Source organism: Dendropsophus ebraccatus, chromosome 2 (genome assembly GCF_027789765.1).
Source record: "Dendropsophus ebraccatus isolate aDenEbr1 chromosome 2, aDenEbr1.pat, whole genome shotgun sequence".
NCBI lineage: Eukaryota > Metazoa > Chordata > Amphibia > Anura > Hylidae > Dendropsophus > Dendropsophus ebraccatus.
Window position 1 is genome coordinate 48,403,502 of NC_091455.1, and position 25,110 is coordinate 48,428,611.

The following is a 25,110-nucleotide window of genomic DNA, read 5'->3' on the forward strand; positions in this document are numbered from 1 at the left end:
AACTATAGATCATGGCCCACAAAAAGAGCCCCCAACCAGCCTGTAGGTGAAATAATAAAAGCATTATGGCTCTTGAAAGGCGAGGGGGAGAAAACTGCTTCAGTGTGACCTGGACATCTGTGCATCCTCTTCAGAAACTTTTAATCTCACCCTTGTGCGCTACTTGTTAGCCGAGTTATGCCACAAGTCTTTTGCCAAGGACAGACATAAGATCACTGCTGTTTCTCAGTAACTAAAAATCTCCCCCACTTGCGGTGTACACTTCTTCTTGTGTATATAAGCAATCTATTACATGTATCTATACTGAGCATAAATGTCAAGGTTTACATTTATGACTTTTCTTACACCCCAAAATATTCACCTTGCTTGGCAAGGCAGACCGAGGTTCACCTGTTACAGTGACCATACACCTTTAATCACTCCCATTTACCCCATATACATTTGCTTGATATAGCCAAATGTTCATGGCTTGTGAATGAAGAGGGGCGGGGGGAGGGAGGTAAGCCGCCACCTGACAATCGGTTGGGCAGCTTAAATCCTACATAGTGGACCGTTCCTTCATGAGAGTCAAGAGCTCTCCATACATACATATACATACACACACACACATATATATATATATATATATATATATATATATATATATATATATATATATATATATATCTCAGAGAGTTGTCTGGTCCTGCAATTTGCACAGTCAATTTAATTTTTACAATAGTGTATAGGGACCTTAGCTTCAGGCTTAAGACAATGATCAACAATTACCTGGATGCTGAAGATGCATGCAATCCTTATTGCACAGCGGATTCCTTCCAAACACAGAGAGGCAACTTCAGTATCGTCGCAGTCCTGTAAGCCCACACTAAATGCCGCAAGAAACGGTGTCCATGCCAACTAAAGAGCAAATAAACATCTTAATGTAGCGTTGACCTGTTATGTCAAAACCATTAGTATAGCACCTAAATCACACATCAGCAACAAAGAGCTGATGATAAGTTTCTGTAATCAGCTCTAATAAACTTTTGTATGCAAGGAGAATATCTCACCTTAAACATTGGCCTGACATGCTCCAGATGAGTGGCACTGGTAAAGGGGGCCTGGACGTGACTGACCGCCTCCATTAAAGCCTTGGCTGTCTTTGCCATCTGCTCCATTTCCAAGTTATAAAGTAACCTCCTCTGCTTTTCACTAGCAACACCTGGAAGGAGAATAAAAATGTCAGACCTTACACCTACTATGTCCCCTGTTTAGACCACAACATTTCAGATTTCCGATAATACGTCACTGCACTGGGTTTAAGTCCACCATTCTACTATGTATATCTAGTATCTACCATATTTCTCACAAATGTACAACATAGTAATGTATTTGACACTAATGTTATTTCACTTACTTGGCTTGGATGATTTAGTGGTGATTGCCAGCTCCTTTGTCTCCTTCATGGAAATCTTCTTCCCGGCAATCTCATTGTAGATAGCAGACAGATATTCTTCGGGAAGATCCTTGCTGTCATTAATACCTCGATTCATTTTGATATACTGTTCTTTTGTCATCTTGTTCTTCACCTGTGTCACATAAAAGAAGACAGAGTTATTAAGAATGAATAACGTGCGGCATGATGAAAATCTCTCTGTGTCTACCTTGTATTAATGGGTGTTCCCATCTAAAGAAGTTATCACCTATCCACAAGATATTAATAAGATCAGCGATCTGTTTGCTATATTTGTCTACTAGGTACTTCTCCCACCTAGCCAGAATCCAACTCCACACTGATGAGGGGCAACACCCTGAAAGCTGTCTGTGGATGGATACCTGGCTTAGGTATTTCTCTGGTCATATCATCAGACTCGTAATGGAGTTGGATATTTACTGAAGGCGTCACTTAAGATGGTGGTTTGGTGGTCTTCGTACAGGAGCTACCCCTTTGCTAGGTCCTTCCCTGAAGGGATATCTGGCAAGTCCTGTGTTTTGAGACTTGTAACTGAGTCTCCACAGATCTTTTTGCATATTCTCAAGATAGGGGTAACTGGTTGGTTGAAGGGTGTTGGACCACCTTCTTATTTATGAGAATAAAGATGGAAAGTCCCCCAAGTGAAAAAATAATACATATAAAAATATTTATAACATATTTGGTAACACAGTGTGCAGAATTGTCCGACCTATTAAAATATAATGATAATGTTCATGCATGGTGAACAGCGTAAAGAGAAAAAAAATACAGGATTGCTTATACCATATATATATATATATATATATATATATATATATATATATATATCGATCAAAAATTTCCATTTACACCAGTATGGTACCAATAAAAACTATAGACCATAGCACAAAGAAAATGATCCCCCAACCAGCCCTGTAGGTGAATTAATAAAAGGGTTATGGCTCTTAAAAGCAAGGAGGAGAATATTGCTTCCAGTGTGATCCAGACATCTGTGCATCAATAAACTTTGGTCGTAAAGGGGTTAATACTTACACCCCATTTATTTGTGGGTATTTTGGATGAGGAACACATGCTACTTATGACACAGGAGACATTTTAGGTAAGCACATGTTCAGTACATCCGCCATAGGAAACAGCTTTATTAATATTATGTAAAATTCAGAGAAATCACACTTCTCTATAACATACCTGAGGGCTGTGAAGATCTGTTGTCAGCATAATGATGGAGTAAGCCAAAACATACGCCGTGTCTGCACTAGCAAACAAGGTTTGTCTGTAGAATAAAGAGATATATAAAACATAAAAAACAAGTTCATACAATAAAAGGAAAATAAAGGTGACACAAATAAGAGGCTAAGTGCTGTATAAAAGCTTTTAAGCCATTCAGGACCGGGCTCATACGGTTCAAACGTTTTACAAAAGCTATTATTTTTCCTTAACAGCAATAATCTTGCACAGCGGCTCTGACAAGCAGTCACATAAAGAAATATGTACGTTCTTGTGCTAAATTAAATTGAGGAACTATAAATCTCTCATGACATTAACACGCTAGAGATGATACCAGCTCGCATTGTGTTTACATACTACATCTAAGTACTTTATCCCATTATATAGCTGCCAGGCTGTGTTCCCCCCGCTTAGTCACAGCCATGACAGGTCAAAGCAATGGTAAGTTCTACCACCACAACTTTAACGTAAGGACGTGTTAACACCATGGATTTTTGTCAAGGAATTGTTGGGTCACTTTCTTGTCTGCGGATTTAAAACTATGGCATGGATACTTATTAAAAACAACAGGACACAATTGAATGTTTCCTCCACTACTTCTGAGACAGGCCGATATCAGCAGTGACACCCCGCTCAGCCAATCACTGGTTGTGGTTCTGTTCCGCTGCAGTCAGTGATTGGCTGAGCGGGCTATCACTGCCAAGATGATTTTGCCATCTGTCTTGGAATTAGCAGCTAGCCCAAAGATGATACAGGGGGACCCCTAGTGGGCATGTTAGGAGAGTATGTGTTATTATTTTCTGTTTAGCCCCAGCAAAATATAAAAAGCTTCTTGCTCGGAGTACCCCTTTAAGTCTAGTTTAAACATATTAGTAAATGTATCACATCAGGTTATCACTTAAGCTTGTGCTGTGTACAATGGGGTGAGGTCAGCTGCCATCTCATTAGCAATAGCGGGCAGGATTGCAGTCAATGGGAACACCTCTATTATCAAGCTCGGCCATAAAAGTCCATAGGTTTTAATGTAAAGGTGACTAATATAAAGTAATACTCTGGAGCTTCTGTTTAAAAAGCATCTCAGACAAGATGCACCCTCCCTCTGCACATTGAAGAAAATAAAAATATACTAATAAAAATTTTAAAAATGATCAGTAAAAAAATGGTGTCGTCTTAATTATTAAAAAAAAAAAATACTATAGTGATAAGAGAATAGTTCCCATAGAAGAGATAGGAAGCCTGGCAGAGAATAAATCCCAGTAGTGTAGCTTACCCCTGGTTGCATTCCAAGTATCGAGCAGCAAACTTCTCCATCAATCGATCAATTTTCTGGGCTTCACCCGGGAGGCGGAATCCTTCCAAGAACATTCGGAGAGCGGATACAAAGTCTTTTCCCAAAAAGTCATGCTGATCTACATAGGCGTACATGACTTCTTTGTTAAATTTATCATTGTCTCCTAGGAACTCTCCAACCTGAGTCTGTAACATAAAATATGGACCCAATGAAGTGTAACGTCAGAGATCATTGAGCCATTTCAAGCCAAAGACAAATTCATACATAGAAAATCTTTGTGTTATCTTTAGAAGCACTTCTTATAAAATATATTTCATTTACCCTGCAGTGGTTTTAGGAAATGTGTCCACTATTCAGGACCAGCATCTAGGGTGGAAGCGGTTACAAAGAGTCTCGTTGTGGAGGACCTTGCACATTCATGTACAGCAGACTACTGCCTTGATGAGTAATTTTTCCCTGCTACTATATTGATTTCCAACATCTTACAGCTTACAAAATAATGTAATAATCTTATCACTTGTGACCACTCTAGCCCCCCTGGTGGACCACCCTGTAAATATTAAATTGCTTTCTTATAATATAAGCAGGATACTGGTATGGGGTGTGTATGGGGCCTCCCAATGTGCTCTTAAGAGATGACATTTATTAATCATGTCGTATTTCAAATGCCCGATCCTTTTATTCTAGAACAGTTACGTCAAACTCTGGCCCGTGGTGCCATTATTTTTGCTTTTCCATTGCTGTGTTAAACTTAGCCCACCTGACGTTGAAGCAGATTATAATATGGCCTGTGGCCTAGAAGTATCTCAGTAGTGCCCCAACGTTGGCAACGTGGTGAAGTCATCGGGCGCCTCCTGCAGCCTCTGAAGCCGCAGGAAGGGTGAGTCCAAGCTAAGGGGGCAGTCATGAACAACTACAGTAGGGTCTGGCTTCTTTTTTTAGAGACTATTCTTGAGGACTGGCTTCTAAATAGGAGACTGCTAGGGAGGGCTGGCTACTATATAAGACTATTGGAGAGGGCTGACTTCTATATAAGACACTATTAGGAAGGCTGGCTTCTACATAAGAGACTATTGGGGATGGCTGGCTACTATATAAGACACTATTGGGAGGGATGGCTACTTTATAAGAGACTATTTGGAGGGCTAGCTAATATATAAGACACTATTGGGAGGGCTGTCTACTATATTTGGCACTTAGGAGGACTGGCTACCATATAAAGACACTATTGGGAGGGCTGGTTACTATATAAGACACTATTGGGAGGGCTGGTTACTATATAAGACACTATTGGGAGGGCTGGCTACTATATAAGACACTATTGGGAGGGCTGGTTACTATATAAGACACTATTGGGAAGGCTGGCTACCATATAAAGACACTATTGGGAGGGCTGGTTACTATATAAGACACTATTGGGAGGGCTGGTTACTATATAAGACACTATTGGGAGGGCTGGCTACAATATAAAGACACTTCTGGGAGGGATGGTTACTATATAAGACACTATTGGGAGGGCTGGCTACTATATAAGACACTATTGGGAGGGCTGGCTACTATATAAGACACTATTGGGAGGGCTGGCTACTATATAAGACACTATTGGGAGGGCTGGCTACTATTTTGTACACTTAGGATGGCTGGCTACTATATAAGACACTATTGGGAGGGCTGGCTACTATATAAGACACTATTGGGAAGGCTGGCTACTATATAAGACACTATTGGGAAGGCTGGCTACTATATAAGACACTATTGGGAAGGCTGGCTACTATATAAGACACTATTGGGAGGGCTGGCTACCATATAAAGACACTATTGGGAGGGCTGGTTACTATATAAGACACTATTGGGAGGGCTGGCTACTATATAAGACACTATTGGGAGGGCTGGCTACTATTTTGTACACTTAGGATGGCTGGCTACTATATAAGACACTATTGGGAGGGCTGGCTACTATATAAGACACTATTGGGAAGGATGGCTACTATATAAGACACTATTGGGAAGGCTGGCTACTATATAAGACACTATTGGGAGGGCTGGTTACTATATAAGACACTATTGGGAGGGCTGGCTACTATTTTGTACACTTAGGATGGCTGGCTACTATATAAGACACTATTGGAAGGGCTGGCTAGTATATAAGACACTATTGGGAAGGCTGGCTACTATATAAGACACTATTGGGGGCTGGTTACTATATGGGACACTATCGGGAGGGCTAAGTACTATGTAGGTCTCTAATAGTAGGCCTGGGGCACAATGGGATTACCTACTGCTTGAGGGATATAATGGGTAACTTTCATGTGGGGAAAATTATTTTAGGATAGGCAGTGACAGTGCCAGAAAGACTGCATGCAATCTTCATTAAATATCATGGTTGGCCCGCGACTTTGTCCAATTTTTTTATTTTGGCCCACTGTGTATTTGAGTTTGACACCCCTGTTCTAGAAGAGATAATCTGCTGCTATGAGTAATCTAACAGTGGTTAACCCTGCCCTCTCTGAGCCAGGTCAGGTGTAGGGAGGGATCGGGAGAGGCAATAACACTCCAACATGTATCTCCTATGCAAGAGTAAGAACGGCCTTAAGAAAAAAAAAGAATAAAAACAAAATATCTGTAACGTTGAAGGACCAGCCTTGTGGAAACGTATTGGACAGAAGGAGATAGGTCACCTGGTGGTGCTCTCTATCAATGCTGGACGAAGCTCACCAATCTCTGCTGCAAATAAAATGAAGTAGGTTTCACCTCAGAGAGGAAATTCAATCTTAAAATCCTATTTCTTTACAGCAGAGAATGATATTCCAGACTTTAGTAAGTTGGATAAAAATTTCTATCTGCAACCACCTTTGATTTCTCATGAACATGTTGCATTCTTCACTAATAGATCTGAATAGAGAAATGGAATTGTAAAGTCTGAAGCATGGTTCCAGGTGAACTTCTTAGAGATCCAAAGGAAGAAGGGGACTAAACTGTGTATCACGGGAATCATCCAGGTTTTCCAGGAACTCTCTGCATCACTTGGTTTGTCCTAGTGTTCTCTACATAGAATAGTCCTAAAGGGTCATAATACCTCTATATGAACATCATGTAAGATTACATCCTTACAGAGAAAACGGTGAAAGGGTGATCACAGTGAACATGTTATTCCTTCCTTTCCCCGAGAGGTACATGTGAAAATTGTACAGGTTCCCCAAACAGCGTGCAGTCACTCCTGTCATCTGAAGTTCAGGTATCTATGGCTAGGACCACGCCAGGTCGCTTCCGTGCACCAGTCCTATTTTGATTCAATTGGGCTCATGTACAGAAATAACCCAGCATGGCCATATCCATAGACACCTGAACTTCAGGTGGCAGGAGTGACTGCACGCCGATCAGAGAGAAATCATAATGATGGGTACACTTAAAGGGTTTATTCAAAATTAGAAAAACATCCTCACATTTGCCCACAGTATGTGTGCTGTATAGAAGCTTAGTTCCATTGAAATAAAGGGAGTCAAGTTGGAATAAACTCACACTCTGGTGAAAAAATCCTTTCAATTTAACTGGTATCGGGAAGCTATATAGATTTGTAATTTACTTCTATTTAAAAATCTCTAGTCCTTCAGTACTTATCAGCTGCTGTATGTCCTGCAGAAAGTGGTGTATTCTTTCTAGTCTGATGCAGTGCTCTCTGCTGCCACCTCTGTCCATGTCAGGAACTCTACAGAGTAGAAGAGGTTTTCTATGGGAATTTGCTACTGCTCTGGACAGTTCCTGTTGGGGACAAAGGTGGCAGCAGAGAGCACTATGTCAGAGTGGAAAGAATACACCACTTCCTGCAGGACATACAGCAGCCAATAAGTACTGGAAGACTTATAATTTTTAAATAGAAGTAAATTACAAATCTATAAAACTCAGTGTCCCTGACTGACTGAGCGGGGCATCCATCAGTCAGTCGTGATGTTGTAGAAGGGAGAGAGGGAGAATGCAGGCGGGGGTCAGGGAGTGGGACGTAGCACTGCAGGGGCATGGGGACCAGTAAGTATTTAAGTGAGGGTTTTTTTCCCTGATGGACAACTTCTTCAAGGCTCCCATACATATTAGTGAAAGGTTATCTGAGCCCAATGATTCCAGTAGGACCATCCAACAATTTATTGTGTATGGTGGCCTTTTAACTTCCCCAGGCAGATTTCTGCTGCCCTACCTATTTCTGTCATGGCTGTCTGGCAGCGGCTTACTTAACTTTCTTTCTTTTTAGGGCAGACAGACATTAGGCTGAGCCAATGATTAATGTGTACAGCATGTGGTGAGATAGCCGTAGGCTGAATAAGCATCCACCTGGCAGCTATGGAAAGCATATGGGTACATGTAGCTTAAGAAAAGGCTGTGTAATTTATTTACACCACCAAGATCTGATATTTTACACCATTGAGCATAGTCTTAATAAAAAGGCATCTCTTACGGAATCTAAACGCTCCTCTTGATGCAGGAACTGGGCAATGTCTTCTGGGGTATTACCCAACATCCCTTGCTCTTGCAAATACTGGATTCCTCTTTTTGGTTTCTTATTAAATCTGTATAACGGATGATAAAAGAAAAGAAGATATGACCGTACAGCGAGTGCTAAGTGTGCTGCAAATAACAAATTCCAACTTCAAAGTTCGAGCAGAAATCACTTTGAGACACGGACAAAATTGTAAGTCAATGTTTCTGAACCTTAAATACCCTGGAAAATAATTTACAGAAGACAGAATGTTATGATCAAGAGAAAGCTTTATAGTTTAGCTGGAGAGATGCTACCCGGAGTAGCAGATGCTGGTGCACTCAGCTAGATGACATTAAATCAAGTGCCTCATCCAAGCCATCCAACAACAATGCTCTACAGCACAAATATCTATCATTCGGAGGCTTTTAGTGCTTGTCTGTCTGGGCTGTAGCTGCGGCTTCCTTAGATATGGCTTGCTTTTACGCTGAAAGCTGCATCCAGGGCTCCACAGTGTATCTTTTGAAGTAAATATTTGTTATTCCAAGCTGAGACATCTCATTTATAGCTGTATAAATCTGACCATCAACAAACTTCACTGATAAAACTTTTGGGAAATTTGTCATCATACATCAGGACTACCAACATGAAACAAATTACATCATTAAAACCCTAAATAATCAAGTGGAAATTGGGTTTAATAATAATTATTAATTGGATATCTACTTGCTAAAAAAAAAAAAAAGCATCTTATAAAGCAAAAAATCCAGAATTTATAGAAGTCCGGCAAAATTTTTTACTAAGGTATTGTACTGCCCCCCAAAAGTTATCTAAATGACCTATATACACTTATTACGGGAAATGCACATAAAGTGCTTTTTTCCCTGCACTTACTACTGCATCAAGGCTTCACTTCCTGGATAAAATGGTCGGGTTGTGACATCACCATGTTATCCAGGAAGTGACATCACCATTTTATCCAGGAAGTGACATCAGTAAGTGCAGGGAAAAAAACACTTTATGTGCATATAAGTGTATATTGGTGATTTATATAACTTTAAGGGGGGCAATACAATACTTTAATAATAATAAAAAAAATCTCCTTTAAGTTTTTTTCATACCAGGTATAACCAGGTCACACTTGTTTAGAATTTGCCATTAAAGGGCAAACCTGTCCCTATTTTCCTGCTGTTTGACCACGAATCATCAGGGCAGACGCCAGCAGCTTCTCTTAACCTAACCAGCTTTGATAGATATCTCTGTTTGTGTATAGGGATCTATGGATCAAGACAAACTGGGCAGGGAGAAGCTACCAGGAGCCTTCCTGATGACTTGTGGTTCAGGCAACATGAAAGTGATGACACGGTCTCTTTAACTAAACTGCTTCTGGCACTATATGCATGCTGAAAATATTACACGTACAATTTATTTTTCTTTTAGGGTCTATTCACACGTCAGTATATTTTCCAATCCGCAAATTTTCACCTGTATTGCATCCATAAATACGGACCCTATAGTTGTATTGGGTGTGTCAGTTACTGTCCGTACTAGGGCCTGTCCTTTTTTTTTTGCGGAACGGATTGCAGCCCAGTACACAACACGGATGTGTGTATGGGTCCATTGAAATGCATTAGTCCTATTTTTCTGCGGATCCGCAATTGCGGACAGGAACAGGATTTGTGAATAGGGCCTTAAACCGATGTCAGAAATCTAAACAGATTTGTAAATCACTTTTATTAAAAAATGTACTAATCCTATTCCCTGTGCTTTCTTTCTAGTCTGACAGAGTGCTCCATGCTGCTGCCTTTGTCAATGTCAGACCCCTAGAACAAACCTCTTTATTCTATTGCTCTGGACAGTTCTTGACACAGACAGAGGTTGCAGCAGAGAGCACTGTGTCAGACTGGAAAGAACGCCACAACTTCCTGCAGGGCATACGGCAGCTGATAAGTACTGGAAGGCTTGAGTTTCGAATCAGTATAACTTTTTTTGAAAATATTTTTTGCTCCACAATATTCCTTTAAAAGTCATTTCATCATGAACTGCAGTAAAAATAAATACGCGCTTGTACACGTACATCTTGCTTCCCTTGATGGACACAGAAGTCAGTAGTTTATTCACTGCTAAAAAAATAGATTAAAGAACAAAACACTTCCTTCATGTTTAGATGGCAAAAACAAGATGACAGCCAGAAATGAGAAATAAAGGTCAGCGACATTGTGAACAGTCAGTGCGACTTACAGATCTATGCCTTGCTCTATGATTTCTTTTTGTTGTTTCAAGACTTCAAACTGCTCAGGGTTATCTGTGCCAGACATCTGTGTGCTGTAGCTGCCAATGCCCGAAGAGGTGGTAGAATCCAGAGAGTTCAGGCTTCCGTATCGATTAATGGTCTCTGGGTGTTTAGTTTCATTTGTCTCTTGCTCTACGGGTTTCTCTTGACCTGTTGCATGAAAATAGAGAAATAAATTTGTCGGCAAATAGAAAGAAAACAGAGGAATATTACCACAACCGTTAACCTGTTAAATTACTGGCAGTGGGCATATTGTTAAAATAAAGAAAAATAATATTTTATAAAACAACATAACACAGTGGGTTTAGGAGCCAGTAGTGATGGACCTGAAGCTATTACTTTTCATTTTCATTAGCGTGCCCAACTTTGTTCTGATGCTGCCAGGGCTTACGACATCCCATGATTGGAATTACCAATCTTAATCTGAAGGACTACAGTTCCCATGATTCTTCTCACAAATGCTGCCTTTATTAAAGGAGAACTCCGGCGGACCAAAAAAAAAAAAAAAACCACCACAGACACACATAGCTTATATACTTACTATTCCTCCAGTGACTATTGCCAATTGAATCTCCCGCCGGCCGTGTCCCCGTCATCTCCGTCCGCCGTCCTCAGATCTCCCCCACTTATGGGTTGCAGAGCAGTGAATGGGAGAGAAAAGGCTGCTGGTGCACATGCGCACTGGCAGCCTTTTCATTGGCTGGAGCGCATCACATGGCTTGCTCAGCCAATCAGGGGGGGAACGGGGCGAGATAGCTTATTAAAACACATTACAAAATTATATAACGTTGTAATGTGTGTTAATTAGGCTTAAAAAGAAAATCGACGGAGTACTCCTTTAAAAGTTGCACGCATGCCCTGTTTGGACAGCAGTGCTGTACTCCCTTGTCTGCTATCACTTTGCTAACTGATTCTGCTTTATCTGCTGCCCAGAATGTGAAACATGATCTCACACATCTACATCTCACTGTCAGCACACAATAAAGAACAAGATGATGCCAGACCACACAGGAATGTATGCATTGCTTGTGTGATCTGGAAACTGACAGCACAGATATATGCTTATCCGTTCCCTCAGTTTCCACGGCCACACGAATGATACAAGGATCGTTCTTGTGGTCCAGCCACTCAAATAATGGCACTACAAATGAATGTGATCTCTCTGATCGGTGCTCCTTTGTGGTCCTGGCTAGCCAAAGATTGCCTAATAAAAAAGGACCTTTACATAGGCATCCTGCTAGAGACTGTAAATTAATATGATTAAGGTGTGTCATGCAATTAAACCATTTACACGTTTCTTTCAAAGACTTCAAAAACCCCTTTAAGACCAGATTAAATTATTATACAATGCTTAAAATATAAATCCTTTAAAAACAGATAATTTCCCATTTACTTATCCTTACCGAGGGTTGACTGAGAGTTTGGATTCACATACAAGTCTTTGCTCCACTCTACCATACATTTTAAAATGGAAACCAAGCATTCCAGGCCTTTCTTCCTCAGACTTAATTCCTTGAAAAAAAAAAAAAAAAAAAAAAAAGGAACGCGTTACAAGTTGTAAAAACACTTTCACTCTGTAACAAACACATGCACATTACTGTCAATTTCATCTACAGAAAACACTCTGCCTTTCCATTAACCTCCCTTCAAGCTTTCATTGACATGGTAATTAGTCTGTCTGATATCATGTACGGAGAGGAGAGGCTTATGCTGAGACAACTGCCTGCATTTCTAGCCACTTAAGAGCAATCTGTCACAATGTCTCTCTATTTTTGTTGGGTTTTTCAAATACATTTAAGGGAAAGACAGACACCTTAAAATAGTTTTTTCTTTTTTTACAGAACAGGTAGCCGCTTTATTATTCCTTACATCAATATACTGTATAAAGCATGGATGGGGAACCTTGCCCCCCCACCAGCTGGGGCAAAACTACAACTCCCATCATGCCTGGACAGCGAAAGCTTTAGCTTTGGCTGTCCAGGCATGATGGAAAATGTAGTTTTGCAACAGCTGGGGGGGGCGGAGGTTCCCTATCCCTGGTATAAAGCACGATTGGGGAACCTTCAGCCCTCCAGCTGTTGCAAAACTACAATTCCCATCATGCCTGGACAGCTGTTCAGGCATGATGGGGATTGTAGTTTTGCCACAGCTAGAGGCCTGAAGGTTCCCCACCCCTGGTATAAGCCACATTCACTAGCATTGTGCTGTACTTTGCAGTTTTTCAATGTGGAACCCACACAAACACGCTAACAATTCGGAATGTAGCCTAACATTCCCTTCATGAAGATCCATTGCAGATTTTATGAACTGATATCAGTGGAAAGCAGATTTCATATAGATTTCAATGCAGAAAATGTGGAAAAAATTAAAAATAAATAATCTGTGTGTGAACATACTCCTTCATTGAGCAATAGCCTCTTTGCAATGAGGACTGGAAGATTTCTGTTCTGCAGGACTCAGCACGGTATCATAACATATCATAATATAAACCAATGTGTAGTTCCCTTTTAAAATGGCCTAAAGCGGACTGGTCAGCAATGTACAAGATGGCTTCTTACCCTGAATCCGTCACTCCAGCGTTGACATAAATGCATTTAGAAGGTTCATGCAAATTGGAAGAAGATAAAGCCAAAGGGGCATTCCTCTAGGCTGCAAAAGCCCAGCAATGTTCACAGAGAGGGCATAAGGGCGTTAGTTAGAAAAGAAGAGGGCTGCACAATGCTGGTCTTTTGCAGTCCAGAAAAACGCCCCTTTGGCATTATCTCCCAATTTGCATAAATCTCAGCGCTGAAGCAACAGAATGAAATCAGACCGATATTGCCTGATTCAACTAAGCTGGTGGAGCTGTGTTTAAAAGTCCTTTCACAGTGTCTTTAATTGTAGAAGATTTAAAAAGGGGTACTCCAGAGAGGGGGAAAAAAACATTTTCAAATCAACTGGTGTCAAAGTTAGGGTGGGTTCACACACTATGGAAACCGCGTGGATAAGTTCTGGCGGATTCTGTTGCTCGTACCCGCTCACGCGCATCTCCAGGCCGTGCTATAGACACCATTCTATGTCAATTCTCTCGGCGGACGGCGGAATGCGCCCGACCATAGATTGGTGTCTATGGCACGGGTGGAGACACACGCGGCTGTGAGCAGGTACGAATGACGGAATCCGCCGGAACTTATCCGCACAGATTCCGTAGTGTGAACCCACCCTAATACAGATTTGTAAATTATTTCTATTTACAAATTTCAAGTCTTCCAGTACTTATCAGCTGCTGTATGTACTGTAAATGGAACCTGACACTTCCAGTGCTCTCTGCTGCCACCACATTCCGTGTCAGGAAATGTCCAGAGCAGGAGACGTTTCCATGGGGATTTTCTCCTGCTCTGGACAATTTCTATCACAAACAAAGGTGGCAGCAGAGAGCACTGTGTCAGGCTGGAAGGAATACACCACTTCCTGCAGGACATACACATCCATCTGTAGACTCTCTAGGCAAAATTTACGACCCAGGAATTCATGGCAGATCCACTTCAGGCTGGGGCTTGCATGAGGGGACAGGACTGTGGCGGTAATCTCTCCATAGCTGTAACCCCTCTCCCCCCAGAGAGCGCTGCATATATGTGCCCACATCTGCCCTGCTCATTCCTTCATGCTCCCTGCAGTCTCTGTCAGTCCTTGTGTTTCCCATCCTCTCCATTACTGTACAGTAACTTATAATATCACAGATTCTGCTGTTTCTGAATATTTGTTTCATCTGTTTTACATGTTATTCAGAATAATAAATCATTATTTTTGGGGTGTGGAACCAATTATCTGCATTTCTACGATTTTTTATGGGAAAATTTGGTTTAAGAGTGGACCTGGATTACAAGCACGCTCCCAGAACAAATTATGCTTTTAATCCAAGGCACCACTGTATATAGAAAAAGAGAAGATGACATGTGTACAGCATTGTATATTGTATATATACTATTTGCATCATAGTTTTGTATCCACTAGTACAGACAAGAAATGTAGCAGTCGCAGTTGTCTATGGCATTTTCTTCCCCGCTCTGTTATATACTAATTCCAATAATCATTTATCAGACCAGAGTTTTTCATTGGCCGACCTCCATATAGATTGTATAACTCCATGTAAATGTCCTGTAGGCATCCAAGCTGAAAATGACTGGAAAATTAACAAAAATACTTAGATTTGAAGAATTTGGCCTAAAAACGTCAAGTGCGGGGAACATTACCCATTAACTAGTAATTACATACCTGAACGTTTGACATGCCAAGTTCTTGACTGCCTCTTCCTTGAGCAATCTTAGAGAGATCATTAACCAATCTCTCAAAGATGTTTGCTGCATTCAAGTCACAGTCGTAATTGACATAAATATCTACGACGCTCTGTGCATCTGTAGGAGACATGGTAGAGAGGAGAGACGATCAGGATCAGTCGCTCGTACACTAATGGTATTTGTCTATGGCAGACAAGAGGGGTGGGCGCAGGATAAACAGATACTTCATACCTGCACAGATTCTTGTCAATGTCTGAATAACCATCCATTTGTGATCAAATGAACTCGTGGATGTTTCCAGAATGTAAAGGAATATTTCTTTGAAGAAGACCTGAAAGAGATAAAATACACAGTTATAAACACTACACTATGTAACACAGACTCAAGGTCCCCATATACCTTATACTTTTGTTGGCTGTGGTCAGTACATTGGTCTCTACCGACCAGCTGACAAATAATGTTGATGGTGATAGGGGTCAGACATGATGGAAAGTCACTGTCCAACCCCTTTGTTCTGGGAGAAATAAGCCGCAGCAGGAGCACTCTGGCTGTGGCTTAATCCCTCCCATAGAGAACACGGAATTGGTCGCCGTGCCAAATGTTCCTGTGTATGGGAAGGACCGGCCCAGACAGAAGAGATAACGGATGGCTGAGTGATCGTTCAGTCATCAGGTATTGAAGGTTTGCGGCCAGCTTTATTCCTCATATATGTATACACAGATCAAACACAACAGGTCATTTAATGCAAAAATGTCATGCAGATTTATTATCTAGAGTTCATCCATATAAGCAGCTGTCTATTAGGGGGTGCAAATCATAAAGAGGACCTCCTGGTGCCCCCATTTTTGTAAATACTTGTTTACTGGCCACGGCCAGTGATTGGCTGAGCAGCCTGTCACTCCAGACACTGCCTCTAAAGTTGCACCGGCAGTTGCGGAAAGAAGCCAGGAGAACACAGAGTAGTAAGGAGAGGTAATATATGAACTTGGCTCTGTAAGCAAGCGTTGCTCTAGCATATCGGCACTCGTTTACTATAGTGATTGGGCCTTCTAATACGGCCCGAAGAATCGTGAAACATTAAGGTGTACCTATCATTAGAAGGAGAAAAAAAAAACTTTTGACATTGCAGAGAGTGGAGCTGATTGCTTCTTTCCTTGAAGTCTATGGAGCCTGCCTTGTACAGTAAGACAGGCAGTAAATAACATGATATGCATATGTATAGGTAGGGTGAACAAGCCAGTGGGCTAATGGAATGGACGGTGCACTGAGGGGCCGGGGAAAGACCCTATGCACCAACGCAGATTACTTACATATATGGTTTATAAACTATTACTCTAAAAAGGTAAACTGGATGAAGATACAAAGATCATCGTTGGAATCCTCATCACTTCACCTACACTGACAGGGGTATCATTTATAACCTGCTGTTAGTTCCCCTTTATTATTATGGCACCTCCATAACTTTTAGTATCGATAGTAACCATGAAATTAACAACATATATGCGACATCTGTAGCTATGTGGGCATGCGGCTTATACTGGTTACCCTTGAAAACAGTACTTAGGATGTACTCCCAAAATGACTATCTATAACATGAAACCTACCTCAATCTGCATCTTTAAGTGCAATTTGAAGTTTGATAACAGGGTCAAAAAGATGGAGAGAGAAAGCTCAAAGACTTCAGGAACGGATGAGACACCGTTTTTAGACAGCGCAACACAGAGGTACTGCTTAATAGCATTGATGAACATCTCATTGGTCTTGAAGACGGGGCCTGCATTCTGCAGGATGGACAAAAGCAGCTGCAGTGATAATACCTTTGAGCGCAACTCATGGGACCTAGGAGAAAAAAAAATAAAAATGCATATGATTATATTATACCACTTAACATAGCACAAAATAATATATATATATATATATATATATATATATATATATATATATATATATACACATACACACACACACACACTATAAACCACCACTCTCATTATGCTGCAATGCACCATATCTGTAAAATTCAGCAGCCTCCTTATATAGCTGGTGTCTGTAAAGAGCAATTTATTCTGCATTATTGAGAGGAGTTTACTGTTCCTGTGAGCCATGTGTTCCCTATGGACTGCTCCTTACTTTATATACAATGTGAAGCTGATGGCGATGGGGAAAAGAGGACAACATTTCTATGTACAGAGCTGTACAAATGAGAAAAATAATAGCTCCACATCTTCCCAGCAATCTGTAACAAATCCATTGCATGGCTTATAGCTTTTCTACTACCGCAAATTCAAATGCATAGGAGAAAATGACCATCAGATTCTCCAATATGCTGGGAAGAGTCCACGATCATTAAAAGAACTACTAAACACTTACATAACCAAAATGCTACCCCATGTTCAAATGGAGAATATAACCAAGTGAGAATAAAGCACTGCATGTATAGCTATTTGTGAGAAAATAGTCATTCTGAATGGCCGCATATATTAGATGAAACTCCGGCGAAGCCATTAAAGGAGAAGTCCGGCGAAAAAGTATTGTATTGGCCCCCAAAGGTTATGCAAAACCCCAATATACACTTATTACGAAAAAAGTTTATTAAGTGCTTTTTTCCTGCACTTACTACTGCATGAAGGCTTCACTTCCTGGATAAAATGGTGATGTCACGACCCGACTCCCAGAGCTGTGCGGGCTGTGGCTGCTGGAGAGGATGATGGCAGAGGGATGCTCAGTGTCCCTCCAGTGCCCTGTGTCCCTCAGTGTCCCCCTGCCATCATCCTCTCCAGCAGCCACAGCCGCACAGCTCTGGGAGTCGGGTCGTGACATCACCATTTTATCCAGGAAGTGAAGCTTTGATGCAGTAGTAAGTGCAGGGAAAAAAGCCCTTTATGTGCATTTCCCGTAATAAGTGTATATTGGTGATTTGTATAACTATTGAGGGCGAATACAATACTTTAATAAAAATTTTCGCTGGACTACTCCTTTAAATCACATGTACAGTATGGGGGCCTTCTGACTTTTTGATGGTATCAGGGTAGATGTGAAGGGATGGAACAGGGCAGCTGGATTTCAACATAACTAATCATTTCAATAAGCAGTCACCAGAGGAGTCTCTTAGCAGCTTGTTTCCCTTTCTCTATTTAGATTAGGCTGGACCCACGCCACGTTTTTTAAATCCATTTTTTTCATTCGCTTTATGCAAAAAACGGATGCAACACGCATGCAAAAAACGGAAGCATTTGAGTGCATCCATTTTGATCCGTATATAATATATGTTTGCTGCACCCCACTTTAGATGGAAAGTAATAGTAAAAAGTATTATAGGTAATAAAAGGTGTATACTCCGAGTGCACTACTATTCCGACGCCCAAGAATGTAGAGAAGTGTAATAGTGAGTAGGCTCTCAAGGAGTATGACCTAAAATGTATTAACAGTACGTATATTTAATATCTAACGTCTATGAAAGGCAATAATAATTAGCGTTTATCTTTGTCTTCTAAAAACAATGTTAATTCATGCATCAGAAACCATAATAAACATGATCGTAAAAAGCAAGTAATAAAACAATAGGACAAAATATACTTAGATTCAAAGTCATACAGTATGAATTGCCAAAGTGGACTGTCCGCGCAGGGCCCTTGCGCTGACTGTTCCCATGTATGGAGATCGTGGCTCACATATAATGGGATATTTTTAGGATGTTATGAATTATAATGACTTGATATTGCACTAAATGTTCCAGACCATTTTGATCAGACTTTCCATTTTTTTTTTTTTTTTTTTTTTATAATGGAAGTCAATGGAAAAAACTCAAAATGGATGCACACAAATGCTTCCGTTTTTTCCTCTTTTTTTTTTTTTGCATAAAACGGATGAAAAAAAAATAACAGATTTCAAAAATGCAATGTGAACCCAGCCTTACATGTATGCTCAGGCAAGCCAAGCATTCGTGTTTTTGGGTGACAGCAGAAGTCGGGCCTTGATCTGGGTCCACCAACTTCAATACACACAGATAAATCAGCCTCCCAGAGATACTGTGCAAAGAAAGTGGTTTATTTCATCAAATGCCTAATAGAAAAATGTAACACTGGCAGCTGACACTGTATTAGATGGGATAACCCTCTATTCCTGCACAAAATCTCTGGAGCGCTGTGTTTACTCTGTCTGACAGATCTCCTCACACACAAACCCAGCTCGACCTAATGTATTTGTCTTCTAAATGGGTAGCGGGAACAAAGCTGCTGCCAGACAGATTCCTCTGACAACAGCTTGTCTCCCTGAGAATAAAAGGATTGGACAGCTAAAATCTGTATATGTAACGCACACACACAAATAATGTATGACAATATATTCTCCCTTAAAGGATTACCTATAAAATGGGCAGTACATCGTGGTGTGAGTTCACACACCTCTATGGTTATTAGCCTGATAAACAGCTGTAGAGGAGAACCATTGCTATCTGTGCGCTGGGAATTTATCTCTCTCTATATTGTTATTGTACCATCTATAAATAAAGCATTACTATTGGAGTGACACTCTTACCATATGTCTAGGTATTCTGCAGTGGGCAATTGGATACATTAAAAGGAGTGCTCCAGAGGGGGGGAAAAAGCTCATAAATCAACTAGTGCCAGAAAGTTATACAAATTTGTAAATTACTTTTATTCGAAAATGTAATGCCTTCCAGCTGCTGTATGTCTTGAAGGAAGTGGTGTATTCTTTCCAGTCTGACACAGTGCTCTCTGCTGCCACCTATGTTTTTTACAGGAACTGTACAGAGAAGTAGCAAATCACTATAAAAAACCTTCTGTGCTCTGGACAGTTCCTGACTTAGACAAAGGTGGCAGAAAAGAGAGCACTGTGTCAGACTGGAAAGAATACACCACCTCCTGCAGGGCATACAGCAGCTGATAATTATTTTTTTTAAATAGAAGCCATTTTCAAATCTTTATAACTTTCCGGCACCTGTGGATTTAAAAACATTTTTTCCCCGGAGTTCCTCTTTAATATATGTCAGGTGCCTGATCGGGTTAAGCTGGGTTCACATCTGCCTTTCTGTTCTACATTTCATTTCCATTAGTCTGATCTGTTCAAGCATTCGAGAAACAGAACTGAACTGGCCCCACTGATTTTAATGGGTTCCTTTAAGTATCAGTTTTAGTCAATAAATATTTCAAATTTTTTTTTTTTTTTTTGCACAGAGAAAAAGAAGGACAAGAAATAAAACATTCATTCACATTGAAGCAGGTTTTATTCCCATCCACGTTTAGGATCTGTTCAATTTCTACATGAACAGATAAGATTACCTTGATTTAATAATACAAGCCAACATGTAGAGTACTGTATTAGGGTGCAGAAAGGAGGACCATAAAGTGGCATAGATACAGTATCTGGCATTGGTATGGTACACAATGGAGGGCAACGTTCAGGTACATGTAGTGTATAGTTTATTATTGTACCTATTGTAATCACATAAGTATCAAAAAAAAAAGTCTTCAGCGTGTTATACGTAGTATATAATAAGGTAAGGAAAGGTCAGGAAGAATAATTCCATTCAGCCTGCAGACGTTATGTGTGACAAACGCTTCCTATAAACCTGTTATTACAGCTGGATAGTAATGGAGACTATTACACGCTTGTTAGTTTGTCCTCAACTTCTCTTTTTATGGAGGAAAAACAAAGAGAAGTGCATAATAATTTTACCTAAAGGAAAAGAGAAGCCGCAGCATCTTGTGAAATATTTATTCAGCAAGGAGCAATTCTTGGCTGAGTTAAAGTGAGATGTGATTCCGATATGTGAGAAAATCCCCGGGACGGGTAAAAGGTGGATCAGACGGCAGATTGGGATGATTTAGTAACCCCGACTTCCTATAATAGCAGGATTATTTCACAGTAATTGTTCTGCTGTATTTTCCAAATCATAAAGTCTTTACGATCCTACATGTACAGCGATATTATCTCTTCTATTCTCTGTTCCTTACACATCTCCGAGCGAGACAAGAGCGGCTTCATTTCGGGAGTCTGGGGCGGCTCTAGCGGCACCATAACTTTTGCTAAATAAAAAAATGCTCACTGCCCCCAGAGAGTAGGAACACAAGAGGCATGATACTGGATTCAAGAAGCTACTTCAACATTATGGTATAAAATCCTCTCCAATATGTGATGGGAACAACGTCAGAAGTGAAACACTCAGAAGCACATCCAAGGCAAACAGAGATACAGTTTACTATAGACACTGATCATAAATCACAATCACCCCCAATTAAAGGGGTTGTCCAGCGAAAATCTTTTTCTTTTAAATCAACTGGTGTCAGAAAGTTATATAGATTTGTAATTTACTTCTATTTAAAAATCTCAAGTCTTCCCATACTGCTGTATGTCCTGCAGGAAATGTTTTATTTTCACTCTGACACAGTGCTCTCTACTGACATCTCTGGCCAAGACAGGAACTCTGTTTTCTATGAATCCCCATAGAAAACCTCTCCTACTCTGGACAGTTTCTGTCTTGGCCAGAAATGGCAGCAGAGAGCACTGTGTGAGACTGAAAATAAAAAATATTTCCTATAATATATTTAGTAGCTATAAATTACAAATTTATATAACTTTCTAACACCAATTGATTTGAAGGAAAAAGATTTTCGCTGGATAACCCCTTTAATGGACAACTCACAATGCTGAACTTGAAAACAGTCAGTGCTCCCATAAAGAATGAACAATGGCTGCGGAGGCATGGTGGGCAATCTATATATTGCGGGGAAAATATATAGAGCATATATATTGCATCCCCGCTCTCAGGATTGTGGGGGGCCCCAAGAGATCGGACCCACATTTAGCAGCTTGTTATCCTACACTATGGATAGAGGATGGCAATATCCCTTTAACTATGTGTATTGTACACTAGGACTGTTGCTAGAACCTGCATGTAAAGGTGTTAAAGTGTCACTGTCCTTTAATTTTTTTTTTTTTTTTTTTGCAGGAATGAAAGATAATGGTAATTATAAGAAACTTTGTAATTGGGTTTATTAGCCGAAAAATGCATTTTTATCATGAAAAAGCAGTTTGAAGCTCTCTCCCCCCTGTCTTCATGGTTTTCTATGGAGAGGAGAGGGGTGGAGGGAGCTGAGGCACCAAAACAGGACAACAAAGAGTTAATTTACAGCTACATCACCGGGCTACCTCCTCTGAAGTCAGCAGTGACCTCTCTGACCTCTGAATACCAGATTTCCCACAGCTCCCGCTGTGTAATACTTTGTGCTCTGCTCTCTGCTGCCGACTATTCTCCCTCCACTTCCTTCACTCTCCATAGGTTACAAAGGGCTCGACTTATGTAAAAGAGTCGGGATTTCCTGATAATGAGCAGTAGATGACCGAAAGGAGGGGGGGGACCCTGGGGAAAGTCTTTTTGAATGCAGATAATGGCATATTTGCCTAAAAAACTCAATTCTTAAAATTGCCTGTACTATTGATTTCTGCAAAAAAAAAAAAAAAAAAAAAAATGACAGTGGCACTTTAAGGGGACCCCTTTTTTAAGCAACAGTGCTAGTGTTTAAGATAGCTAGATAGTTTAGGAAATATTGTCATCTAGAGGAGTAATCCCCTATCCACAGGGGACAAGCTAATCGATGGCGGTCTGACCGATGGGAACTTCACTGATTTTGAGAAAAGAGAAAAAAAATTGTCCCCATAATAAATGTTGCACAACACGTGTTTGTGCAGTAAGTTCTATTCTTTTTCTATAGGGCTGCTGAATCATTACATGGTTTGGCAATGTTCTACGACTCGACAGAGAATGAGCAGGACACTTTCCGTGCATGCACAGTGCACACCATTCATTACTGGCTCTCGATAGGGGGTCAGGGTGGTCAGCTTTCTGTTCATTATTGTTAAAACCAGTTAAACACATTTAAATCCCTTGCTATGGGGAAAAACTGCTTTGTTCTCAACTACTAGCATCCCAGAATGGACTGTGGTGGGGTACAGAGATAATATTGTACACAAACCTGCTGTGCTAGATAGCTAAAGGGGTATTCCACTCAAACAAGTCCCTGACTGGCTTTATCTGCAACATTGTAGCTTCTTTGTAACACTGGGAGCTACAATGTTGTGGATAAAACCTGCCAGGGATTTGTTTACTTCAGCCATCTCAGAAGGGAGGGGGGTGGAGGGGGAGACAGAGAAAAAAGTTCACACACAGATTTTTGTGTCTTCAGTAGAAAGCAGCAGCTGAGAACTGGGGGAAGGAGAATGAAAAAATAATAACAAGTATGGAATGAATTGTTAGTCTCATGGGCAGCAACATATGAAAAGTTTTGTTTGAGCGGAATACCCCTAAAAAGTGTTAGTGTCCCTTTAAAAAAACGGCCTTAAGCCCCTATTACACGGGGCGATTAAGAGGAGCAAACAAACGCCGACCTGTCAGGTCAGCACTTGCTTTCTTCTTGTTCCCCGCTCGCTGCTGCTGCTATTACACACGTCGGCAGCAAACTAGTAAGAGCCGGGGGGGGGGGGGTGACCAGGTGATCGCTAGATTGTCCGGGCAGCCCACAGAATACAGCGGCAGTTTATTGCTGCCCAATCGTTGTTGTTTCAATATGTTGAAAGGCAACGATCAGCCAACATCGTGCATATAGGCTGATCATTGTCTTCTTTTACACTAAGCGATTATCGGCCGTAACAGTCGGTATCAGCCGAATACGGATGATAATTGCTTTGTGTAATAGGGCCTTTACACACTATGTTACTATGAAAATATATCATAGCCATATACAAATCACTTAAACATTCTACTATAGCTGAGATAAAAGAGAGAAGAGAATATGCTTGTGTGGGTTCCAGCTGCCGGCAGACGTCTATAGACACAGGAGATTTTGTACAAATAAAACCTGGATACTCTCCAAGCTAATGATAAAGATACGCCGACATTCCTCGAGCCGATTAAACCCATTTACACACAGTGAAGAACCATCCATGTTGCTAAGTGATGATTACAATGGTTTTCCATCATAGGTATGAACCATAACAGCGGAGTCACCGAGTCCTATTATTTACAACACAGCCTGGAGCTTGGCCTCACAACGCACTATTTGCAAGACCTGAATATTCAACGACTGCAAAAGGGAACACAATAACCTGTTATTTTATCATATCTCATTCTGTCAATCAGAACAGCCTGCACCATGCCGGCAAAAAAGAAAACTAAAATATAAAAACAAAATATGGGTTATAGGAAAGTGACAAAGGAGCGGGAGGGGAAATTACTGAAGGGCCCTGCTAAAAAAAAAAAAAAAAAAAATTAAGAAATAAATCAGGAGTTCTCTAATGCTCTGCTCACACCACCACCCATATGTCAGACGCATTCCCTGGATTTACTTCCATCATATACACCACAGTCATCGGTCCATTATTGTATGTTAGCCACATACGCCACACTATACCAATGTACATCGGCCTCTTTCAGCCATGATATTTATAGAGGTGTCGGTAATATGGACAATGATTTTGCTTTACTAGACCTCACCTACTAAACAATATTGATAAACCAAAACGGGTCCAAAGACGAGTTACATAAATGGTGGAGGGTGTGAGGCATAAAACCCATAAGGGACTGTGCTATAAGGACCACTCTTGCTCTTGGGCCTCATTTGGATATACAGACATCACACAGGCTGTTCTAGGTTTGTGGAGCAGATGCAGGCTGGCATAAGATATCCTGCATGCACTTACCAGATAATAGAGAATTTTAATTTCCTGTAGTTCTGCTGTCACATCTTTAGATCATTCTTATTCTTGAGGCGTTACTGTCATTTAAATTAGCCATGGACGTGTGAAAAGTTAAGATAGTCGGGGGTCTCAGTGCCCCTCTCTGACTGTAAGTCATTGAAGGATGAAGCATGCGGCAGTAGTATACTTTATTCCCCAGCTCATTACTCGTTCTGACTGACTACGGGAGATGGTCTCTATTATAAGTCTAAGGAGCCTGTCTCCTGCAAACAGTTAGCCTGCGTGCAGAGGCGGAGAGTGAAGCGTGTTCCCATGCTCCTCACCTGTCTATAGCTAACTGTGAGAGTGGGTCTTAGCTCAGGGACCCTAACCTACCTTAACTTTTGA

At 40.8% G+C, this 25,110-nt stretch overlaps 1 protein-coding gene across 2 annotated transcripts in view; it reads right to left on the reverse strand.

The window, feature by feature from the left end:
• Positions 1-25,110, reverse strand: part of ARFGEF1 (ARF guanine nucleotide exchange factor 1) — a 120,209-nt gene that overhangs the window by 27,743 nt on the left and 67,356 nt on the right. For both annotated transcript variants that reach the window (XM_069957486.1, XM_069957487.1), the window contains exons 10-20: positions 16,614-16,848; positions 15,241-15,340; positions 14,987-15,126; positions 12,136-12,244; positions 10,681-10,882; positions 8,419-8,530; positions 3,951-4,156; positions 2,642-2,726; positions 1,397-1,568; positions 1,050-1,201; positions 769-897 (exon numbers count right to left, since the gene is read on the reverse strand). In XM_069957486.1, the coding sequence (XP_069813587.1) occupies positions 769-897; positions 1,050-1,201; positions 1,397-1,568; positions 2,642-2,726; positions 3,951-4,156; positions 8,419-8,530; positions 10,681-10,882; positions 12,136-12,244; positions 14,987-15,126; positions 15,241-15,340; positions 16,614-16,848 (1,642 nt within the window). The remainder of the gene's footprint in view (positions 1-768; positions 898-1,049; positions 1,202-1,396; positions 1,569-2,641; positions 2,727-3,950; positions 4,157-8,418; positions 8,531-10,680; positions 10,883-12,135; positions 12,245-14,986; positions 15,127-15,240; positions 15,341-16,613; positions 16,849-25,110) is intronic.